This window comes from Manis pentadactyla, chromosome 13, assembly GCF_030020395.1.
Source record: "Manis pentadactyla isolate mManPen7 chromosome 13, mManPen7.hap1, whole genome shotgun sequence".
In the NCBI taxonomy this organism is placed as follows: domain Eukaryota; kingdom Metazoa; phylum Chordata; class Mammalia; order Pholidota; family Manidae; genus Manis; species Manis pentadactyla.
In genome coordinates, this window is record NC_080031.1 from 87,732,069 (window position 1) to 87,753,009 (window position 20,941).

At 32.8% G+C, this 20,941-nt stretch overlaps 1 protein-coding gene and 1 long non-coding RNA gene across 5 annotated transcripts in view; both read left to right on the forward strand.

Moving 5' to 3' along the window:
* Positions 1-18,029, forward strand: part of AP3S1 (adaptor related protein complex 3 subunit sigma 1) — a 74,926-nt gene extending 56,897 nt beyond the window's left edge. The window contains exons 5-8 of one of the 4 annotated variants that reach the window (XM_036894614.2): positions 162-269; positions 8,407-8,514; positions 11,494-11,534; positions 17,425-17,560. In XM_036894614.2, coding sequence (XP_036750509.1) covers positions 162-269; positions 8,407-8,514; positions 11,494-11,529 — 252 coding nt within the window. In that variant the 3' untranslated portion in view covers positions 11,530-11,534; positions 17,425-17,560. Of the gene's footprint in view, positions 1-161; positions 270-8,406; positions 8,515-11,493; positions 11,535-17,424 lie in introns of all 4 variants that reach the window. The other 3 variants (XM_036894613.2, XM_036894617.2, XM_036894615.2) reach the window with 3 other exon arrangements.
* Positions 11,542-17,347, forward strand: LOC130680365 (uncharacterized). The gene is made up of 2 exons (XR_008993353.1): positions 11,542-13,263; positions 13,373-17,347. It is a non-coding gene; the product is annotated as an uncharacterized LOC130680365 (long non-coding RNA).
* Positions 18,030-20,941: the final 2,912 nt, after the last annotated feature.

Genomic DNA, 20,941 nt, shown 5'->3' on the forward strand with positions numbered 1-20,941 from the left:
GGCAGATAGAGGGGATTTTACACACAACTCTTAACCTGCTTTTGGATCACAACTGAGAAGGTAAGAGGAAGAAGTTGTAAAGTATGCCCCATTTGTTATCAGTCAGGAGAGGCAAGTTTATGCTGCAGTAACAAGCATCAAATTATTTCTCATTCATGCAGTACATTTGTCATATTCCACATGCTGTCACAGTGGGATCCCTGATCACCAAGCTGCCACTATCTGGAACATTGTCAGTTTCTATGTCAAAGAGAAAAGAGTTTTCATGGGTGAGTTTATCTGCTTTGTCAGGTATCACAGATGATAGTTTTACCAAATGTTTTGCCACTGCAAACAAGTATCACTAACTTAGCCTCCAGTATACCAGTTTCCATGTGGTCTACCATCCAACCCCTAAGCCAGTGTCTTTTTTCCTTTATTGTGATTGTTACCAGTTTCTCATTACAAATCTTTAAGTATTAGTTTCTGTATCAGTCACATAGTCACCCTGAAGTAGTGGGACAACCGCCTACCCAAATTGTCTTAGATGCAGATGCGACTGAAGATCATACCCACACACCACGAGATCTGATATGAAAAGGTTTATCACTCACATGAGGTTTCATAAGTAATAATAAAGTCATATCTATTTAAGAAAGCAAAGAAAGAGATAGTAATTGTTAATGAAAATTATAAACAGTAGAACTTCTGATTTAAAAGAAGGGGAAATAATATATAAATAAAATTTGGTAAAATCAGCCAATATTGTTGGAATTAAAGTAGGTAACAATTTAAAATAGATATATTATTCAATACACTGTGTGAGTCGAATGAAATAATCCATTAAAAGACAAAGATAATAGGTTTATAAGTTACAGTTAACATAGGAAAGGCAGGATACATTTTAAAGTTTTTTCCTGTATTTACTAGTCTTTATAACAGTTTGGCTCCCTAATACCCACCAAAAATTGTCATTGAATTTTTTTTTAGTATCCTAGTGACTTAACGAATTTTAACATTAATTGATTTATTTTAATCCACTGAAGATATTCTTTTGATGCTCAAATTGCCCCATCTTTAGCCAATGGGAAGCCTTTCAGGTTGTCTTCTGAGTCCTTTTGACATGACATCCCATCGTAGACTTTGGTAGCTGCTTTGTGCTCTGGTACAACTAGATGTTCCAGACTTATTTCCTGCTCTAGACATGCTGTCCACTGTTCCTACTAGGAACCCTAATTCCTTTTAGTGGAAAATGATACATAGAAACCATAGTCTGGAGTTGCTCACAATTATGAGGCTAGTCATTGTTTCTGTGCCTTTTCTGTGGACAGAGTATCCTACGTATTTTCTGCCCAGCCCTCAAGTCAGCCATTCCTTTTAGTGGAAGGTGATGTTTAGAAGTGATAGTCTCAGCGCCATATATGCTCATTGCTGCAGGCATGATATTACACCTGGTTCTCAGGTAACCAAGCTGGGAAGTAGATATATGGACACACACACACTGATTTCTGTATCTTTGTATATTTTAAAAATCGTTGAGTTTTTTTAATACCTCAGAGTCTAGTGAAACACTACAGAATTTGTTATAGTTATGTTCTTTTCCATATTTGCAATTTGCTTCTTTGACAGAGAGGTTATTCTGATTATTCTCATTCTATTATTCCCTTTATTCTTGATGCATTTACTTATTTGCTCAATCCTTCCTTTCTGTAACCAAATTCCTGCTGGGCCAGTCAGAAACTAAACCACATTCATGCCAGTCTCCACCCTCCCCTGCCAGCACAGCCCCAGACACAGCAGCCTATCTACTGAGCAAGTTGTTAAAAAGTCAATGCTGATAAAAATTGCAGTGAATGCTAAAACAAAAAACCTAGAGGATTTGAAAAAGAACTTAATGGGGTTTCTAAGAGAGGAGAAAAATGTCAAAATTAAAATTTTCATTAGAGGGATTTAAACATAAATTAAGAGATATCTGAGAAAATGGGAAGATAGAACTCATTTTCCATAATGCAGCATGAAAAGACAAGAAAGATGGAAAATATAAAAGGTAGTTTCTATGTTGAGGAAAGATGCCAATCCATAGATGAAAAAAATCACAAAGTAAAAAGAAATCTACAGTTAGACTAATGATAGTACAGTTGAATAGCAGAGAAAGAGCTCTTAAAATCATCCAGAAATAAGAGAGAAATTAACCTTCACAAGAGCAGTGGTTAGATTGGGAACTAATGTCTCAACAGCAACCACAGAAGTAAGAAGACAGTGTGTTGAAAGAAACGAACTGCCAAACTGTAACTTGAAAATCAGCAAAAATATCTTTCAAGAATATTGATGAAATAAAGATGTTGTCAGAGAAACAAATAATGAGAATTTGTTACCAGCAAGCTTTCACTAAAAGACGTTCAAGGAGGGTACTGTACACAGAAGGAAGTCTGAGGTCTGAGAAGGATTGGGTTAAAGAAGGAACAAGAGCAAAGAAAGTAGTAAATTTGTGGGTAAGGATAAAAGAAAATTGACTGTTAAAGTACTGTGGGATTAAAACCAAAATAATGTATAGCATTAAAGTGCAAGTGAACAGTTAACACATAAGCCAGGAAGGGTAAAAATAGGATTGGACATGGACACTGAGAAGTGACTGGTGGTTACCATGGGGAAGTGGGGGGAGAGGGATAAGGGAGCACAAAAATTATAATCATGACATATGTTGGTCATGGGACAGTAGTACAGCATGGAGAATGTCAGTGATTCTGTAACATCTTCCTTTGTTGGCAGTAACTGTATTTGGGGGTGAGGATTTAATAATATGGATAACTGTTGAACCACTGTGTAATGTATACTTGAGACCAATTTAAGATTTGTATCAACTATATTTCAATAAAAAATACGAGTTGGAGTATGCTAAGGTCTTTCAGTGATCGTCTCTGACTTTTATAATAAACAGCTTTCAAAAAGGATTTCTGTATAACCATCCCAGAATACAGAATAGAAAGTAGAACAACCTTCTAGTTTTTCAGTCAGACTTGAATATTTTGAATTTTAAGGTCTTGAGACTTTCATATTCAATGTAAATATAAATGCATGTGTGCTAAAATAGTATTTCCCTTATTTATTATTTTGAATTACTGTACTCCTGTTGCTTTTTACTGGTCAGCAATTAACAAATGTCATCATTATTAAATATTATATACTTTCCCTTTTTATGTCTTGGAATATTACCAAAGTTTTGATAGGATAACAAAATGTATTCCTAGTTCTTTTCAAAATTGTCATACGTTAGAATTTCCTTTCATAATATAATATGTAAGAAAACAGTAGTTTGTGGGGACATAGTACTCTTTAGCAACAGAACCTGCCCAACTGAATCAATCTTAAGCTAATATTAACTAGACTACTGTGGAACTGATTATTTTCCTAACAAGACTTTATTAAGGTTAATAACATTACCAAATGAAGGTTTTGCCTGGCATTTCACTTTGACATGTCAGATAGCCTGTTGGAGGATAATTATACTGCAATTTAAAAAATTTTAGATTTACCAAAATGCTGATAATATTTTGAAAGGACGTATTTCTGAAGCTCAGTTTCTTTTGTTGTTGGCTGTGTCTACTGTAAAACCCAAAAACATGCATTTCCTTACTTACGCTTTTTCATTATAGCTTTTATTTTATCTGTTAATCCCTGTGGAGGCAAAGCATGAGGAAAAAATACCATATTTTATTGATTCTAAAATGCAGATTGTCTTTCATGTTTTAACATTTTTGAGATTTGGAAACGTGACATTCTGTATTTTGCCGCAGTTTAATTGGCATTTTTTTCTTTTGAATAGTATGCCAAGAAATGACGTTTTTAAATAATGACAGCATAGATTTGAAGAAACATCAAAATGTGATGAAAGATCTATTTTGACCATTTAGAATTATAAGTAAAAGTATTAATAGATTACTTTAGGTACATTATTAAAAAATTTCATTAGCAAATAAATGTATTAAAATTTTGTTACTAGTAACAGCATGACCCACAGAAGTGGGTAAATGGAAACTTCCAAACATAACTTAAAATAATTCATTTCATCTTAATTTTAAAAAGTCATATTATAATTTTTAGAGCAGACTTATATTACTCTGCTTTGTACCCCCACCCTCATCCTTTTTAAAACTCCTGTTCAATTTCTTCTTGCAAGCAGAGGAGGAGGTGTGTCTTGCAAAATAATTTTACCAAATATTTATTGAATGCTTAACACTCTGCAGGGATATGTAAAGAATATTCCCTTATCCCAGTTCTCAAATAGTTTGCAATTGTTTTAGGAAGATAAGTGATATCTTTCTGCCTGTGTCTGTGTCTGTGTCTGTCTGTCTTGTAGATGCACAACCATAAAAAAAAAATTACAGTGTTATCCATAGTAAAATACTTTTTATTTTAAAATAATAATACCTATCTCCAGAAATAATGTAGTCAAACAATACTGAAGGCTGTCTGATTAAACATGAAAGTTCTGTTTACTTTGTCCCCTCCTGATACCCACTCAACTCCATCCCACACTGCTTCCCTGAAGTAATTTCTCTTAATAGTTTGTCTAGGTAGGCTTCCAGACTTTTCTTTTTATTTTCAAAGATATGCTTAGTTCTCTTGGTTCAGTGAGTGCTGAAGTTTATTTTTATCTCACATAATGTTTTATGTCTTGCTTTATTAACTTCACCTATATTTAGATCTTTCTGTATCCATTCATACATACCTGCTTTATTCCTAAGTGAAGAATGGATATGCCATGTTTTACTTGACCACCTCTCTAGTCAGATCTTAATGTAGTCAAATCTTAAAACAGTTAATGCAGAGGACCTGATTGCTAGCATAAATTGTAATAGAGTAGCTTTTGTGCTCAGAAAACAAGTAATAATTCATAAAAAGGAATCTATTTGATTAGAACTCTTTTATTTATTCTTTTTTAGATGTTTGGTTCAGCTTAGCAGAGAGTGTGTAACTATTAAAAAGTAAAATGTGTTTGATTTAATCTTCATTTGACTCTCCAGTGTTTATGTAGGCTTTGCTCAAACCAGGATGGTGTTTTCTGTAAGCACTATGTGTAAATATTTAGTAAATATGGTCTTTGTTAGGGTTTACTGAAAGCGGTTAAATACAAATACATACCTAGTTTTTTAACTTTTGACAGAGCCAGGGACGCTGTCTGTACCTTCCTCTCAGTTTTGCTGTGAACTTGAAACTGCTCTTAAAAAAAAAAAAAAGGTTTTATTTTTTAACTGTTTATGTACCTTTCCAGAAGTTTGAGTATGAGCGTGTACATGTGTGATTTTTTTTTTAAACCTCAGTGGGACCATAAATGTTATATAGATAAAGTTCTGTCCCATTTGTTTTTTCATTTAATAACCTATATATATTTCTGAGAAATCTATAGATTTTTCTCATTTTTAGGTGTGCAATAATTAATAGTATAGATTCACCACTTTAGTTTTATATTTTTATTTCTTTGCTCTTATCAACAAAGTTTCATTGATCATTCTTTTACGTAAATCTGGTACCAGTGTCATCTTATTCTTAAGTGACATCCTTATTCTCTGTTGCCTCTTTCAATCCATTATTTTCTTGCAGGACTGTGAAATACTGTACATAATGTGATCTCATTTGTGTAAATTAGATATATATACACACGTTAAGAAGTATGTGCATGACAAGTTTTCTAGAAGGATATCAAAGACATAATTAACTTATTATCTTTGGGTAGAGGGACCTAATATCAGAAGTAGAGGGTGAAGACTGTTACTCATATATAAGTTTCTGTAGAGCTGAACTTTTAACCATTTGCTAATCTTATGATTAAAAAAATACAATGAAGTTTAGAAGTTATGGTCTATGTGTAGAATAAGCTGTGTGGTTGGGTAGGTAGGGCATACATGTATCTTTTAAAGCAAAGATACAGTTAATGTGATATTTGCTATTTTTAAATTCTTTAATACCTGTATGAATTCAGAAAAAGAAGGTAAAAGCTCATGGAACCTCTTATTTTAGGTGACCATCAAGACAGTTTAGTAGATGAGTTTATTGCAATCATTTTGTGGCCCTTGTTTTTCATAAAAATCTGTTTTAAGTAAAATTTGTAAAAGAAAATACTGGAATATGTTAACCGTATGAATTAGAGCTAAGCTAAAAGAGCTTTTATCGTTCTCTTTCTCTCTCTTCCTAAGTCTGCCAAAAATCTTCCCAGTTCTTGGAACATTAATTTTTCTGTCACTGGACATGTCATAAATTTCTCCTCCTCATGTCACATATCTTATTTTGGACATCATAACCTTGATAACATTGGAGTATCCTCCCAGTTAATTCTCATTCCCATACTGTTTAACTCCTTGAATTTCTACATAAAGTATAGTACCTCTTCACTGAGAATACAGTCTTTAGGTGTGTATTATCTTTATAATAAATGAGACTGTGTTTAAGGATTTAGCTCACAGAATATTTCATTTGAATTTTATGTTTCTAATCTGGATTTCTGACTTTGCTTTCATAGGAGTCATTTTTGCTTTGAGGAAAAATTTATATTCTAGCCTTTATCTCTTAAATTGATGTACATTCTTAGAATTTCTTGAGTATGACTCACATTTGCAGGCTGCTTATATTTTGATACCTCTAAACTTGTAGATGTTTCTGTAATGCTGAAATCTATTGTTTCCACTGATACACTGCTTGGGTTCTGAGATGTTTCTGGAAAGGCAGTAGTACAATATACATAGGGATGAAACCACGAGAGAGAAAGCCTGGCAAAGTGGGTGTTTGAAGTTGCTACACTTTTATCAGCATGACAAATTGTGCCCTTTCATGAGAATTTGTTTTGAAAAGACGAGGGGAAGTTGCACTGCTAAAGCAGAAGTTTTAATGCATCTTTGTCCACTAGCCTTGGCCTTTCTTAACACTTTTCCTGCACACAATATGTACTAGCTATTGTATAATTTTACCACTTAATCATCTTCTTGACCTTTAATTGAATTTTCACAGATTGTAACTAAAAATTAGATCCCGGTATCAGTTTCATATATTATTTTTAACAGAGAAAGCAAGGAATTAATTGGATCACTCAGATTTAGGCTTGAATTGTTGGTTTGCTGGATATTAGCTTATATGTCTTGAGTAAGCTGGTTTATTCTCTCAGCTGTAACAAACTTAGTATGAAAATTAAATTAGATAACCATAAGTGTAGCATCAAAATATAATTTTAATAAATGGTATTAGTAACAGAAAGGATGGCAGTAGAAGTGTTGAGATTTAGCCCCTAAAACAGTTGTGGCTTCTGGTTTTGCTTTGTTTGTGAGGAAAAATAATTTCTGTAATTCTTTCTCCAAAGTTTGTATGTTAAATGTTTATCTTCCCAGCATGAAAATTAGTAAATAATGATATTTTTTAAATCGTGAATACATTTGCATGAAATCTTATAAAGGGAATGCAAGTCAAATAATATAATTATATATTTAACAAAAAAGCTTTTGTTTGAAAAAGATAGAATTACTTAGTAATACCTATTAGGTACTGTGCTATGTATACACTTTCCATAAATTATTTAATTCTTAGTGTAACCCTACGGGGTGCCTATACTATTTCTATCTCTTGTTTTACTGATAAGGTAACAGGTCAGGTAACTGCTGAAGGGCATACAACTAATAAATGGTGGAGGCAGTATTTATATGGATCTAATTTCAGAGTCTCCACTCTTAAAGCCACCACATTAAAAAAAAATTATAACAGAGTATACTATTCTGTGAAACCAATTTCACTTTTGAATTAGTGATTTTTTGATCCAGTGAATACCTTATGAAAAAACACTTGGGTTGTATTTTCTTTTCCCTGATGGAAGATGCTGGTTTTAGTCACTGTAAGATATATTTGATGATACAAAAAAATCACAGTATTACATATGTAGAGGGGTTTTGGGGTGAAAACATTATTAAAGTACCTACAATAAAAAGAAAATTTAACTTTTTTGGAGTTTAGAGCTTTGTAATGCCATATAGCTTCATTAAGTACCTTGAGAATAAAACAATACTCATTGGTTAAGAATCTGGTATACAAGGCCCTTGTAGATCATTTCTTTTTAGCATTAAACTTGATACAGTAATAATGGTAGCTAATGTTCCTTGATCATTTACTTTATCTTGGGCATTTCCATGGATGACCTCATTTAATCCTTTCAGCAGTGTTTGAAGGAGGTACTATTATGTTTTACAGCCCATTAAACTAAGACTTAAAGAGGTTGTATACTCTCTGAGCTTCACAGTAGTGATGAATGTGGATTATGAGCCCTCCAAATTATTTTTATTTTACAGCTCATACTTATAAAATTGACGCTGCAGTATTTGAAGCAAAAACTACTGGAATCATGAAACGTTTTTGTTGTGAGTTTTCTTTGTATTATTTTTTTTCTTTTAGGTTCATAATATTCTTGCAGAAATGGTGATGGGGGGAATGGTGTTGGAGACCAACATGAATGAGATTGTTACACAAATTGATGCACAAAATAAACTGGAGAAATCTGAGGTAAGAATGGAGAGTGCTCTAGTTAATGAAGGTAGTAAGCATGATCATGAAGGATGCATGATACGTAGCTTTCGCTGTCCTTCAGTATCACCCTTTAGGTACATCTGGTAGGCCTATTCAGTTTTAAAAAATGAAATACATACATTTTAGTATGTTAAATGTTCTGTGACTACTATCCACCTAATAGTTCTGTGTATTCTCTCCACAGTTGTAACCACCTTAGATGGTAAACACAATTCCAAATTCTTACTGCTTAAGAAAAGAAGTATTTACTTGAATACTGGAATCAATATTTATTTTTTTTATCAAACTTTAGTCAGTAATTATCAAGGAAATCTTAGAACTGATCCTTTAAAGATACATAAGTTTAATGTTACAAAACTATCTCTGGAAAAGGAAAGGAGAGGAAATGGAATTCTCATGAGGAAATACTGTTTTAAGTTATAATAGGTGCTTAGCAAGCCTGAGTGCATGTTGAGAAAAGGAATTGAGTGTTTGAATGTTTTAATTCTGGATCCTTCCCAAAGGTCAGTGACCAGTTAGCTAAGTCACATATTTATACGATACATGTATTAATGGCTTTTATTGCATTCTATAAAAGAAAGATTCGGTTAGTTATGCATGGCTACCTTTGTACTGTTTGGGTGAATGAGGATCAGCTAGCCCTCCTGTAGAACTTCAGCACCTCTTACCTCAAGCACTAGGGTGAATGTTGGTAACAGGTGCTGTAGCTGAACCATTCAAATTCACACTAGTTGGGTTCTTAATACTTTAGCAGAAGTTTAGAAAATGAAGATTCTTGATAACTCATTCAACACTGTACTTGTTTGAGGACACCCTTGCCTTTGGTGTTTATAATCCTAACCCAGAAGAGAAAAACTGATTTTATTTATGACTTTTAGTCAAATTCAGTTGTTTGGTTGATTCGAAGTAAATATTACTATTAAAGAGCAAGATACTAAAAATAAGCTATCATTAGTTTAAAACAGGTGAGTTCTGAAGAACTTTTATCTTGCTGCCACTTTAAGGTATGAGTTTAATATAATGCAACACAGTGGATAAGTCTGAAATCTGAGGGTGAGAAATAGTTGAACCTTTATATAAAAACATTTCTTTTTTTAAATAGTTGTCCATTTTTCGTTACCATGATTTACCATCCCTATTGGTTTCCCAAAGGAGAAACAGTTACTCTTAAGTAACCGTATATATTTTGGTGTCTATAGCCAGTTTTAAAATGTTGCATTTTGAAAGGGGAAAACAGAAATTAGAGAAAATTTTAGGTTAAGGAAAAGCACTCAAAATATTTAGTACAATAAAAGATTTACTATAAACTCTAAGCTATAGCTTTTAAAGTCTTAAAATGATAACTCGAAATTTATTTAATCTGCTAAACCTTGCTTTTACAAAACTGTATGTATATAGATTTTAAATTCCAAGGGGCAGACAGTACTATGTCCACTTATATATTACAGTCTAAAATGAATGGATATGTGGTCATTTGTGAAGTCTGTATAATCATCCAAAAAATAAATTGACCTCTTGTCTGAAATTTTCACATTTCTAAGTAAATTTAACACCTTTCAATTGGTGATATCATTTCTTTTTTTCTTTTTTGCCTTGTTTGCTATTGACAAAAGTTATGAAGGACCTGTAATGATTGCATAATGAAATTTGCTTTTAGATTATTCGGTAAAACTTTGTTGAAGAGGCCGTTTTACTTATCTGAGCAATAAAATACAGAATTCACATCTTCGATGGAAATAGTTTTAAGAATACTACAACTTAAAAATCTTTTCACAGAAAGAATGCTATTTAAAATGGTTTTGAGTACTGATGAATACTTCTATTTTTCATCCACTGATCATCTTTTAACATGTATAATCAGTTGTTATCTGCTAACAAATTTAGTGTTTCTTTTTCTCCTTTACAAGAATGTTTTAAATCTGAGGATAAGCCACATTATATGTTTATCAAGTGTTTCTCTTAATGTGACGTCTGCTGCTATTTTAGTTATAAAATAGGATTTGAGTTCAAAGTGAGGTCATTTAGTTCCAATCATATTTTAAGAAATTGTGTTGACTTTGTCTAATTTTTTAGTAAATTTTATGTATTTTTAACTATGTTTGGAAGGCTACCAGCTTTATTCCAGACACATTGAAATATTGGAAGTTTTCATATGATTTTCATTTCCATGTTACTTAAACTGGTTATATCTACCCAATGTATGACTGTAGAATAATCCAAAATTACTTGGGAACAAACTATGAACTTTTATTAATCTTATTCTTATCAAATTTTAGTTAAAATTTACTAAGTATGCAAAAACTTGCTAACAAAGATTTAATTAACTGAAGTCCAGAATATAATGATTGATGAAAAGAGTTGATTATTATATTTTAAAAATTAATTTAAGATATAACTAGAATACCATTTATCTCTTAAAAATAATTTGGTTTTATAATTAAGGTACCTGTTAAAATACAACATGGATCTATGTAGGTGTCTTTGTCAGAAATGGAAGCTTTTATTATTTTGGCTTAAAGGTAGTATATTTCCAGTGAAAGTCAAAAGTGAGTCAATTTAATTCTCAATATCTAGATAAGTAGAACCAAAGGTCACCGAGATCTTTAAATCAAGGAGAAGCAAAGATATGCTCTGAATGTATTTTCATCTATCCTGCTTTGATAGAAAAGTGGTTTCTATATCACTGGGTCCTTGGGAAAGAAGGGTCAAGCTGGGGGGCCGGTGGGATTTGGGGGAAGCATAAGAGGCACTCAGAATCTGCTGAGGAATAAAAGACTCCCTGGGGGTGGAGGTAGAGGGGTGGGGTTGGGGAGATTTGTTAACTTTTGTTTATTTTGTGTTATTTTTAAGATGAATAAATGGGTCTGAAATTAGTCACTACTTTGTAAAAGTCAGTCCTCTTTTTTTCCTGAACATCCTGATCTTTTTAGCTCTTTCCATTCTTCTCTCTTACAGACCTTTATCTTTCAATCTCCCAGACAGGACAGGTAGACAAGGTATTGCTGACTTTGAGAAAAATGTACTTTAACAAAGGGAAAGCAAAATGATGTCAAAGGCAATTAATTATTTAGGCCAGACTCAAAAATTCTTTGTGTTAATGAACCCATATAGTCCCTGTAGCCTATTTTCCATTCTAGTTTCTCCTTGTAGTTTCTTCATCTTTTATTGGACTTAGTGTATTTTACTAGTATATCATTGATGTCATGTTTGTTCTGTTCTGTCTGCCTGCATTGTAAAAGGAAAGTTTAAATTTTGTGTTCTTTTTTTAAAACGTCATGTAATTGACAAATTACATTTGTAGAAATGACAATTTACTTTGTATGTAAAAATTTATTAGAGTTTATTTTGAGCATCATGTGGCAGAATAAATCTTAATTTAACTTTCACAGATATTTTTTTTTCTATCTTTCTAAGTTAGGATTCTAACATAAAATCGCCTGCTGGGTTTCGGAAGGTGTGAGTTTAAAAACCAAAAGCTGAACTTTTAGAGTTTTGCATACAAAGTAGAAGCAGTAAAGGTGTAGAATAGTGACTGTTAAATAATTCCCCCCCCTACACACACCATAATGGTTTTCAGTTCCAAAGTCTTAACAGAATTGCTTTTACAATTTTGACTAACAGGAGCATATTAAAAGGGGCCAACAAAAAGTAAGGTCAGAGATCTTCTAAAATTAAATGCTCTAAAAAGTGCAATTAAATATATTGACCCAAATAAAATATATTTCAGCTTGTAGCCTCCTGATATCCAAGCATGTCCTAATAAGACTCAATAAAATATGGTAAACCTTGAGCATTTTTGTAAAGCATATTGGCAAATATTGGAAATGTTTTTAATAGATGCTTACCTTTTCAAAACTAAATTTTCTCTGGTATTACTTATGCATTTTTTTCCACACCATAAGTTAACTGTGTGAATTACCTTTTTAAAATTTCTATGTAGATGGTGACGAACAACTTTTTTTTACAAAGCCATTTCAGGAAAAATGAAAATGTTTATAGGCCTCCATTTAAAAATTTCAAAATGGAAATATTTTATTGAGTCCCGTGGAGGAATAAACATCTGTAAGCTGGACTACCCACTTTACTAATTTAAAAAATGCCACTGAGAATTTGCATTGCTTTTTAGCCACTGAATTATTACTCTCTGGATGTGTTTGAGGAGCAATGGGTGGCTTTTTTCTTAGACTGAGATCGTGAGCTATATCCTCAAGCTGGGAGTACCACTTTTAGTCCCTGGATCCGTATTTCTTTATGTCTGAAATAGAGAATACATAGTGGTCTCATGCAATCTATTGATCCAAATCCCTGCCAATTTCTGGGTTCTAGTCTTTAAATTATGTTAAATTGCTATTGTCTAACAAAGAACTATCAACCACTTGGATTTCTTAACTTCCATCACTAGAACTAATAATTAGTGTTCTTTTTTTAAAAAAAATTAAATAACTATTTTCAAACAGCAGAGAATTTAAAAAGTGGCCCAAAGATACAGATGTTGGAAAGTCAGCTTCCGAGTTGGTTCTGCCCCTCTACCCTGGCATACAGCTTCACTGTTCTTCCACAGAGTTAATGACGAGGGTCCCTGAGGGCACTGGGAACGATCCAAACTAGGTATATTAAATCCATGAAGGGCATCAGTCCGCTGTGTTTATCTTACACAAGCCAAGTCCTGTGCTAGAAATTAAAACTATAACCGAAGGTTCTGTAAAATGAGTATTAATTTGAAAGGTCTAAACATTTTTGAATATTTTAATTTTGATAAAAATTTTTGATAAAATGCCAAATTAATTTGAGTAAAATGTAAAATTAATTTGTAAAATGAGTATTAATTTGAAAGGTCTAAACATTTTTAAATATTTTAATTTTGATAAAAATTTTTGATAAAATGCCACAGTTCTTGTTCACTACAGGATTGTCATATTTCTAATGTTTGTTTACATGCAGTAGTAAAGCACTGCCTTTAAAGCAAAGAGTAAGCCTATTATAAATTCCCAGATTAAAAGTCATTCTACCTTATATTCAGAAATTAAAATACTGACATTTTCTGTTTTGCTCAAAACATGCTTTCAGAATCTTCCATTATTTTGTTAATGATTTTGAGTCTGAAACCATTTAATACTGTGTTTGTTAATGTTGGTGTTCTTTCACTTTGCTGTTAGGTCAGAATTATGAATTTGCAAATAGCAACTTCCAGCGGAAGAGTGGGTAAAGGTTTTAGTACAGACAAATTATTCCAACTACCATCTTATTATACTATATTTCAAGCTGAAACAAATATTTAAGATGGTAGGATGGTATTGTACATCTTAGAAGAAATAAAGATCTAGATTCTTTCCTTTCCCTTCAGGAAAGTTAACTGCTTATTGCATGAGGAAAAGAGAGCCTTTAGATTCTTTTAATCTATTTTAGTAAGCTGCTTTTTCAGTTTTGCTTGCACATATTTTGTTTATTTTTGGGTCTGGCAATTTAAAAACAAAATAAAAAACAAATCATATCCATCCATTACTATCTTTGTGATTCAAGTGCTTGAAATTTCCGAGAGTATGTCTGTATAAGTCTTCTATCTGTTTGGCCTCATTTTGGTAACCTGCAGACTTCATTTTGTTTTCTTTCTCTTAATTCTGTTAATTTATTTAATCTCATGGGAGAGAAAACATGATCATTCTTTTATATACTGTACTTCATTCTTTCATCCAGTTCATACTCTTAACTGCTTTGGATTCATGTATTTTTTTTTGTTAGTGAACTTGCTGCAGTTTACCTGCCATGGTGGTGCTCAAGTATAACAACATAGATGGAAACAAGTTATTTCTCCAGTAGGGTTTCATTCTTTTTATTTCTGCTTTGTGTCAACTGTGTGATCTTAAATCTTTTAAGAACTATGTTGTACTGTTCAAAAGATCTTATTTTTACATTTCACATTGTACATACTACTAAGTCAGGGAAGCCCAATTTCTGTAAATTTGAGTGTCAAAATTGTTAGTAAAATTTATCTTGTTGCTTTGAGCATGTCTTATGGGAGAAAGAAAATCTTACTAAGATGAAAATTACTTTACACCTCTGTGTTGGCAGACTTATCTCCTAATGGCAAGTTACATCTTTTACATTTTATTCTTAAAAAAAAGTTTTAGACTTCACTTTCATGGGAGTCTGATAATGAAATCTGTGCCATAGCAGTTCTGAGGTTGACTACCTGAGTAGTCTTTTTCTTTTTTAAGCCCTAAGGTTTTATAAATAAACATTGATAGCTCATTGAAGCATCTATTTGCTGATCAACAATCTTTATCATTTTTCCTTTACATTTTATATTCTGTAGAATCTAATTTCTTAAAATGCTAGTTTAATTAAAACCTAATTGAAATACGTTTTACAACTTTTTTATTTCCTACCATTTAAATTCATGACATACTACGCAAGAGTTTTGAACATGCTTGAGAAATAATTTGATTCTTTTAATTCATTTGCGTGTTCTGAATAGTTACCATCCTTTGCATGTCTATGGCTTGCTGCTTATGTTTAGAGGAATTGTAGTTTGTTGTACTTAGAAATTTCTTTGTTTTACATAATAAGAATTTGGCACATATATGCTATTTAAATCAAATGCTATATTGACTTTATGTATTCTCATTAGCAGCCAACAGTCGACACCATCTTTGGTCACAAAGAAACAACTAAATCTAATGAAATATAACAGGATGCATTTTTATCCTCATTTTCTTTAAGTTCAGTGTATTACTGAAAATAAGACTTCTTGACAAAGACATTTAATTCATAACAGAAATTATTTTTTACTATTTATAAATGTAAACCATAGCATATAGCATCCAGTAAAACATACAATCTACCTTCTCTCTCTTTCTTAATAATGCAACTTTAATAGTTCATGTCTTTGAAAATATTTATATTCAGATATCAATACTTTTCTATAGTCTACTCAACATTTGTACCCTATATAGAAATTCCAAAGTAAAAATAGTGGCAAATTGATTTTTTAATTTAAAAAATTACAAAGTCTTTCTACCTGGAAAATGATACTAATTCCAGGATGTCTGTAAATTTTGCTCCCTTGGCTGGCAACATACTTCCTGGGAAAAGGAAAATAGCCTACGAGATGGTAAAGCTCTGTGAACTGGATTCTTCTGTGATTGTAAACCATTGTAAATTTTGGTAGCTAGACATTGAACTTGAAAGGATCAAGTTAAAGACCCTTTTAAATATAGTTTGTGCTCCCTGGAACCCTAAATAATACTCATTTATTCATAATATTCAACATTTTGGGGAGCAGTGGGAGGGAAGGGTGGGTTACAACAAAAACTGCATTGCTTCAGGTAGGTATAAATATGGAGGTGAATCAGATTTTTAGTTATATATCAGAAATAACTAACATCCATTAAATTACAAAAATTGAATACTCCAGCCCTGTCAGTCTTTAATTGGGTATGGGGCTTTTCATCCATATCACTCTTACCATTGCCTGTGTGGGCCATATCTATTATTAATACTACTTGAGTGATTTTTATATTATTTCCCATTTTGGCTTGATAATCCATGGCTTTTATTTCACTGCTTAACAATGTTTGTATCCTTTATTCAGCAAATAGTTTACACTGGCCTATTTTGTATCAGTCAAGATTTTTCTCAGGTAACAGCTTTATTATTTTATTTTATTTTTTTAGTTAACAAGAGGTAGGATTACATAAGAGAAGAAAAACTAAAATTACAAACAGAAACTTTAAAACTAGTGTGTCTGGTTACTTGGACATTGCATCATAGATGTAATCTAAGCAAAGTGGAAGATCTGTCTTTGTTACTTAGTTGTCTGCATTTGTACAGGACGATGTATGCCACTAAATTTAGATGTTTGTTGGCTTTATTATATAACCTGAATAAAAATTGATGAAATCTAATCGGTATACAATTAAACCTTAAAAATATGAAGACTATTGATGTAGCTATTTAATGAAAATTATATATATGCATTTTTCTTTTCTAAGCATTTTTTCTTTTAAAATTATTTCACAAATTATAAACTCTCCTACTAAGATGAAAGCCAAATACTGTACACTAATGGTACTGGAAATTTTAAAATTCATTTACTTGTATATACTACCTTTTGCAAAATGCTATTCTTTGCGTAAATTTGTATATTGTAAACTGAACCTATGTTGTTGAATCTACTGTGTATGACAAAATATTTTTAATCATTATGCTTTTACTAATGCATTAAAGGGTTGGAATGATCCTCTTGTAGTTGTATTTTTAAGCAGAACTGTTCTCTCTTTGTATTGAGGCTTTAGCTTAGAAGCCTAATTTTTTTTTAATGTTCTAGAACTTTCCTAGAAAAGTTAAGAAGAGCCTCCATAATTTTTTTAAATTTATTGTTTTGAAAGAGGGTTTAGCCCTAAGAAATTAAACAGGCATGATCTATTACTTTCAGATCTATATTTCACAGCGTATATTGATAAAAAGTGCCATTTAAAAAACCCCAAATGTCCAACTCTATCAATTGTTACAAGAAATATTTAATGGAGAAGCTAATGTAAAATATGCCCTATGCTTCTATCATAAGCCAGTTAAACAAGATATAGGTGAGGATCTAGATTTGTCATTTGAATATTGTAACATATAAGCAGTACAGGTTAATTTGTACTTAAATATTTACATTGTTGTCATTGCATGTATTCACTGTATTTTTTAATGTATCAGCTGTTTTCTCTTTATAGATTAGTATTTCAAAGTAACCATCCCATGCCAATTCAGACTACCATTGGTCTCTAAGCTTGTTAAATGAAAATGTTTTATTACTGTCTTCCATTTTTTGTGTGTTTTTTTGATGAGCTACACCTGAGTTGTACATTTTCTTTTTCTTTTATTTGCTTCTGTATACAGGCTGGCTTAGCGGGAGCTCCAGCCCGTGCTGTATCAGCTGTAAAGAATATGAATCTTCCTGAGATCCCAAGAAATATTAACATTGGTGACATCAGTATAAAAGTGCCAAACCTGCCCTCTTTTAAATAACAAATTAAAAAGGCCATTCCCAGGTAAAATCCAGGGGGAATAGTCATCTAAGTTTACCATGCAGTTGTTTACCAAAAATAGAGGAAGAGAGTCTCAACTTTTGCTCTTGGATTTAAGTCAAGGTACTATCAGAAGTTGTATAAAATTAGTGTGGAAGTTTAGTGTTGCTTTTCTTGCTCAGTGATTTTGAAGAAATAGTGTGATTTTCTTTCTTTTTTAAACTGCATTCCTGTGCCCACCTAAGGCATGCCTCTCTGTATTGGCTACTAAAGTGTTTCAAAAAGTGTTTGGACATTTCTTTAAATTATTCACAACCCAAAATGTTGGTGTTTTTTATGGATCCACAAATGCAGCATTCCTTAATTCTTTGTTATTTGTCAGAATTGTTATTTAAGGAACCAAGTATGTATTGCATGAAAACATGACTTTTTTCTCTTAGTTTAAATAAACTCCAAGGTAACTGGACTTCTAAAGCACCTTTCTGTTTGCCTGATATCTACTTTAGCAATAATTTTTTTACAACCCTCTGACTCAACAAAGTAAATAAAAGTATATTTTATCACTGTTAAGCAGCTGTTAATGTTGATTTATTTAATTTATACCTATGTTTTTAATATTCAGAAAGTCACTAAATTATTCAATATTCAATTATTTCACAAGTCAGTAGTAGTGCATCTCATAAAGTATTGTGTAGGATGAGATCTGGATTGGGGGTGACAAATCTTTTTCTAAAATCTATATTGAGAAATTGCCAAGTCGATTTTATGCACACTGGCTTCAGCTTTGCATCTGATCCCTTCTTGCTCAGATAAGGAAAAATAACTTCAGCATATATTTATTTGCTTTTGAAACAAAACCCTTGAGGTTCTACTTCACTGTTCCATGCCAAAGTCAAAGCTGAACTGTTTTCTTATGTCCTAACACTGTTGTATTCTGATTTCTCATAATGGTCCCACATTTTCTTATATGGTCATTCTTGTGAACCAGGAATGGGATCCTCTTAGACTGAGGTTTTCCTTGCAATTCTAGTCCTCTCCCACAGATGTTCCTCACACATTTCCTTAGGTTTGTGGCATGTGTGAATTTTACCTCAAGAGCTCTGGGATATTAAAAAAAGTCACTTTGTTTTTTATAAATAAAATTAATTTGACTCTAAGCCCCATCCAGTTGAGACAACAGGGAATTCAGTCTGTGATTACTGGGATTTCTACCATTTCAGAGATGTGTAAAAGTCCTAGAGGAAGGCTGTGCAGGCAGAACATCCAGGGAGGTCCCTGGCATTCAGTCATTTGACGGATATTGTGTAAGTGCCTGTTGTGCCAGGTGAGTGAATCCTCGTCCTCATGGGGCTCTATGCAGTACCAGAGTGCAAAAGACCCTCCACCCCCTTTTCTCTTTTCCCTTTGTATTGGGGGGAAGTTAAGGGAAGAATAAGTTTGGCTTGATTAGGATGTCCCCAAATTAGGGAAACCTCTGAGTCACATCATACTTTAAGAAATAGTCAGAAGGGTCTAACCTCCCATTATATTCTAGTAAGAAAAAGAAAACCCAGTAAAATGCAAATGACAAATATTGGCAAGTCATAGAAAACAGTCTCAATAAGTATGTAGCTATGCTCAATATCACTAGTAGGGAATGAAGTTAAAATGACAGGTTTTATTTTCCTCTGTCATATTTTCAAAAAATCAGAAGGGATGACAACATCCAGTGCTTTAGAGAATGTGAGGAATAGGAACGGTCATATATTGCTTGTGGGACTGTAATTTACTATAACAGTTTTTAAAAACATGCCGAATTCTGTGAAAAAATTCAAAAAATATATATATATATATATGTATATTACCCATACCCTGGGACCCTCTCTGGGGACTCTATATTCATATAGCATTCTTTATTATCTTTATATACAAAGGTATTTATTGCATCCATTATTTTGTAAAGCAAAAAAATAATAAACTGGAGATATTTTAAATGTCCACCAGTAAGGAAATGGTTGAGTAAATTGTAGTTACTACCACAGTAGCTGTAATAGCAAAACACTGGAATGACCCAAATGTCCATTAGAAGATTGGTTGAAAAGCTAGGGTATATCCACATCGTGGAATCCTGTGAAACTATCAAAATGAGAAATATCTGGGTATATTGCTACAAACTGATCCCTAGAACATACTGATTAAGTGAAAAGCAAGGTGGAAAAAAGCATATATGGTGTATGTGTATTAGCAAGGTACTCCAAATATAAAACCAAAAGGATGTGGGTGTGTATATATACAGACCTTCCTTGATTTACAATGGGGTTACATCCCAATAAACCCATCATAAATTGAAAAATATTGCAAATTGAAAGTGCATTTAATCCACCTAACCAACTAAACATTATAACTTAGCCTTGCCTACCTAAAATATACTCAGAACACTTAATTAGTTGGGCAAAATCACCTAATACAAAGCCTGTTTTATAATAAGTGTTGAATATATCATGTAATTTATCAAATCTTGTACTGGAAGTAGAAAACAGAATGGAATGGTTGTATGGGTACAGAGTGGTTGTTAAGTGTATCAGTTGTTTACCCTTGTGATCACATGCCAGACTGGGAACTGTGGCTCCCTGCTACTGCCCAACATCATGAGAGAGTATTAGACTGCGTATCAATAGCCTGGGGGAAGATCCAAATTCAAAATTTGAAGTTTGATTTTTACTGAATGCATATTGCTTTTGCACCATCATAAAGTCAAAATAGTGTAAGTTGAACCATTGTTAATTGGGGACTGTCTGTATAACAAAATTAACATTTAAATTGGTAGACTGAGTAAAGCAGATTGCCCTCCATGATGTGGGTGGGCCTCATCCAATCAGTCAAAGGCCTGAATAGAAAAAAAGGCCTGATCCTCATTCAAGTAAAAGAGAATTGACTGCCTTCGAACTGGAACATCAGCTTTCTCCTGCCTTCAGACTTGAACGGAAACACTGGCTTATCCTGGGTCTCAAGCTGGCCAGCCTCCAAATTGTAACTGCACCATTGGCTCTCCTGGGGCTCGGGCCTTCACCCTCAGACTGGAACTCCCCTTCAGGCACTTCTAGGTCTCCAAGTTGCTGACTCACGGTGGATCTTGGACCCTGTTAGCTTCCCTAATTGTGTGGACCAATTCCTTATAATAAATCTCTAAATAAAATCATGGTGTTGGTGATATATATTTATTTAATAACATAAAATAGTTTTATTATAAACACCATTCAAATGTAAAGGTAGGAAAAAGCTAATGTCCCAGTAAAAGGCAGACGGGCAGAGGAATTCTCTCCCACTTGGATGAGGGTCAGCCTTCTTTAGTCTCTTCAGGCCTTCACCTTATTGGATGAGGCCCCCTCAGGGAAGGCAATCTGCGTTAT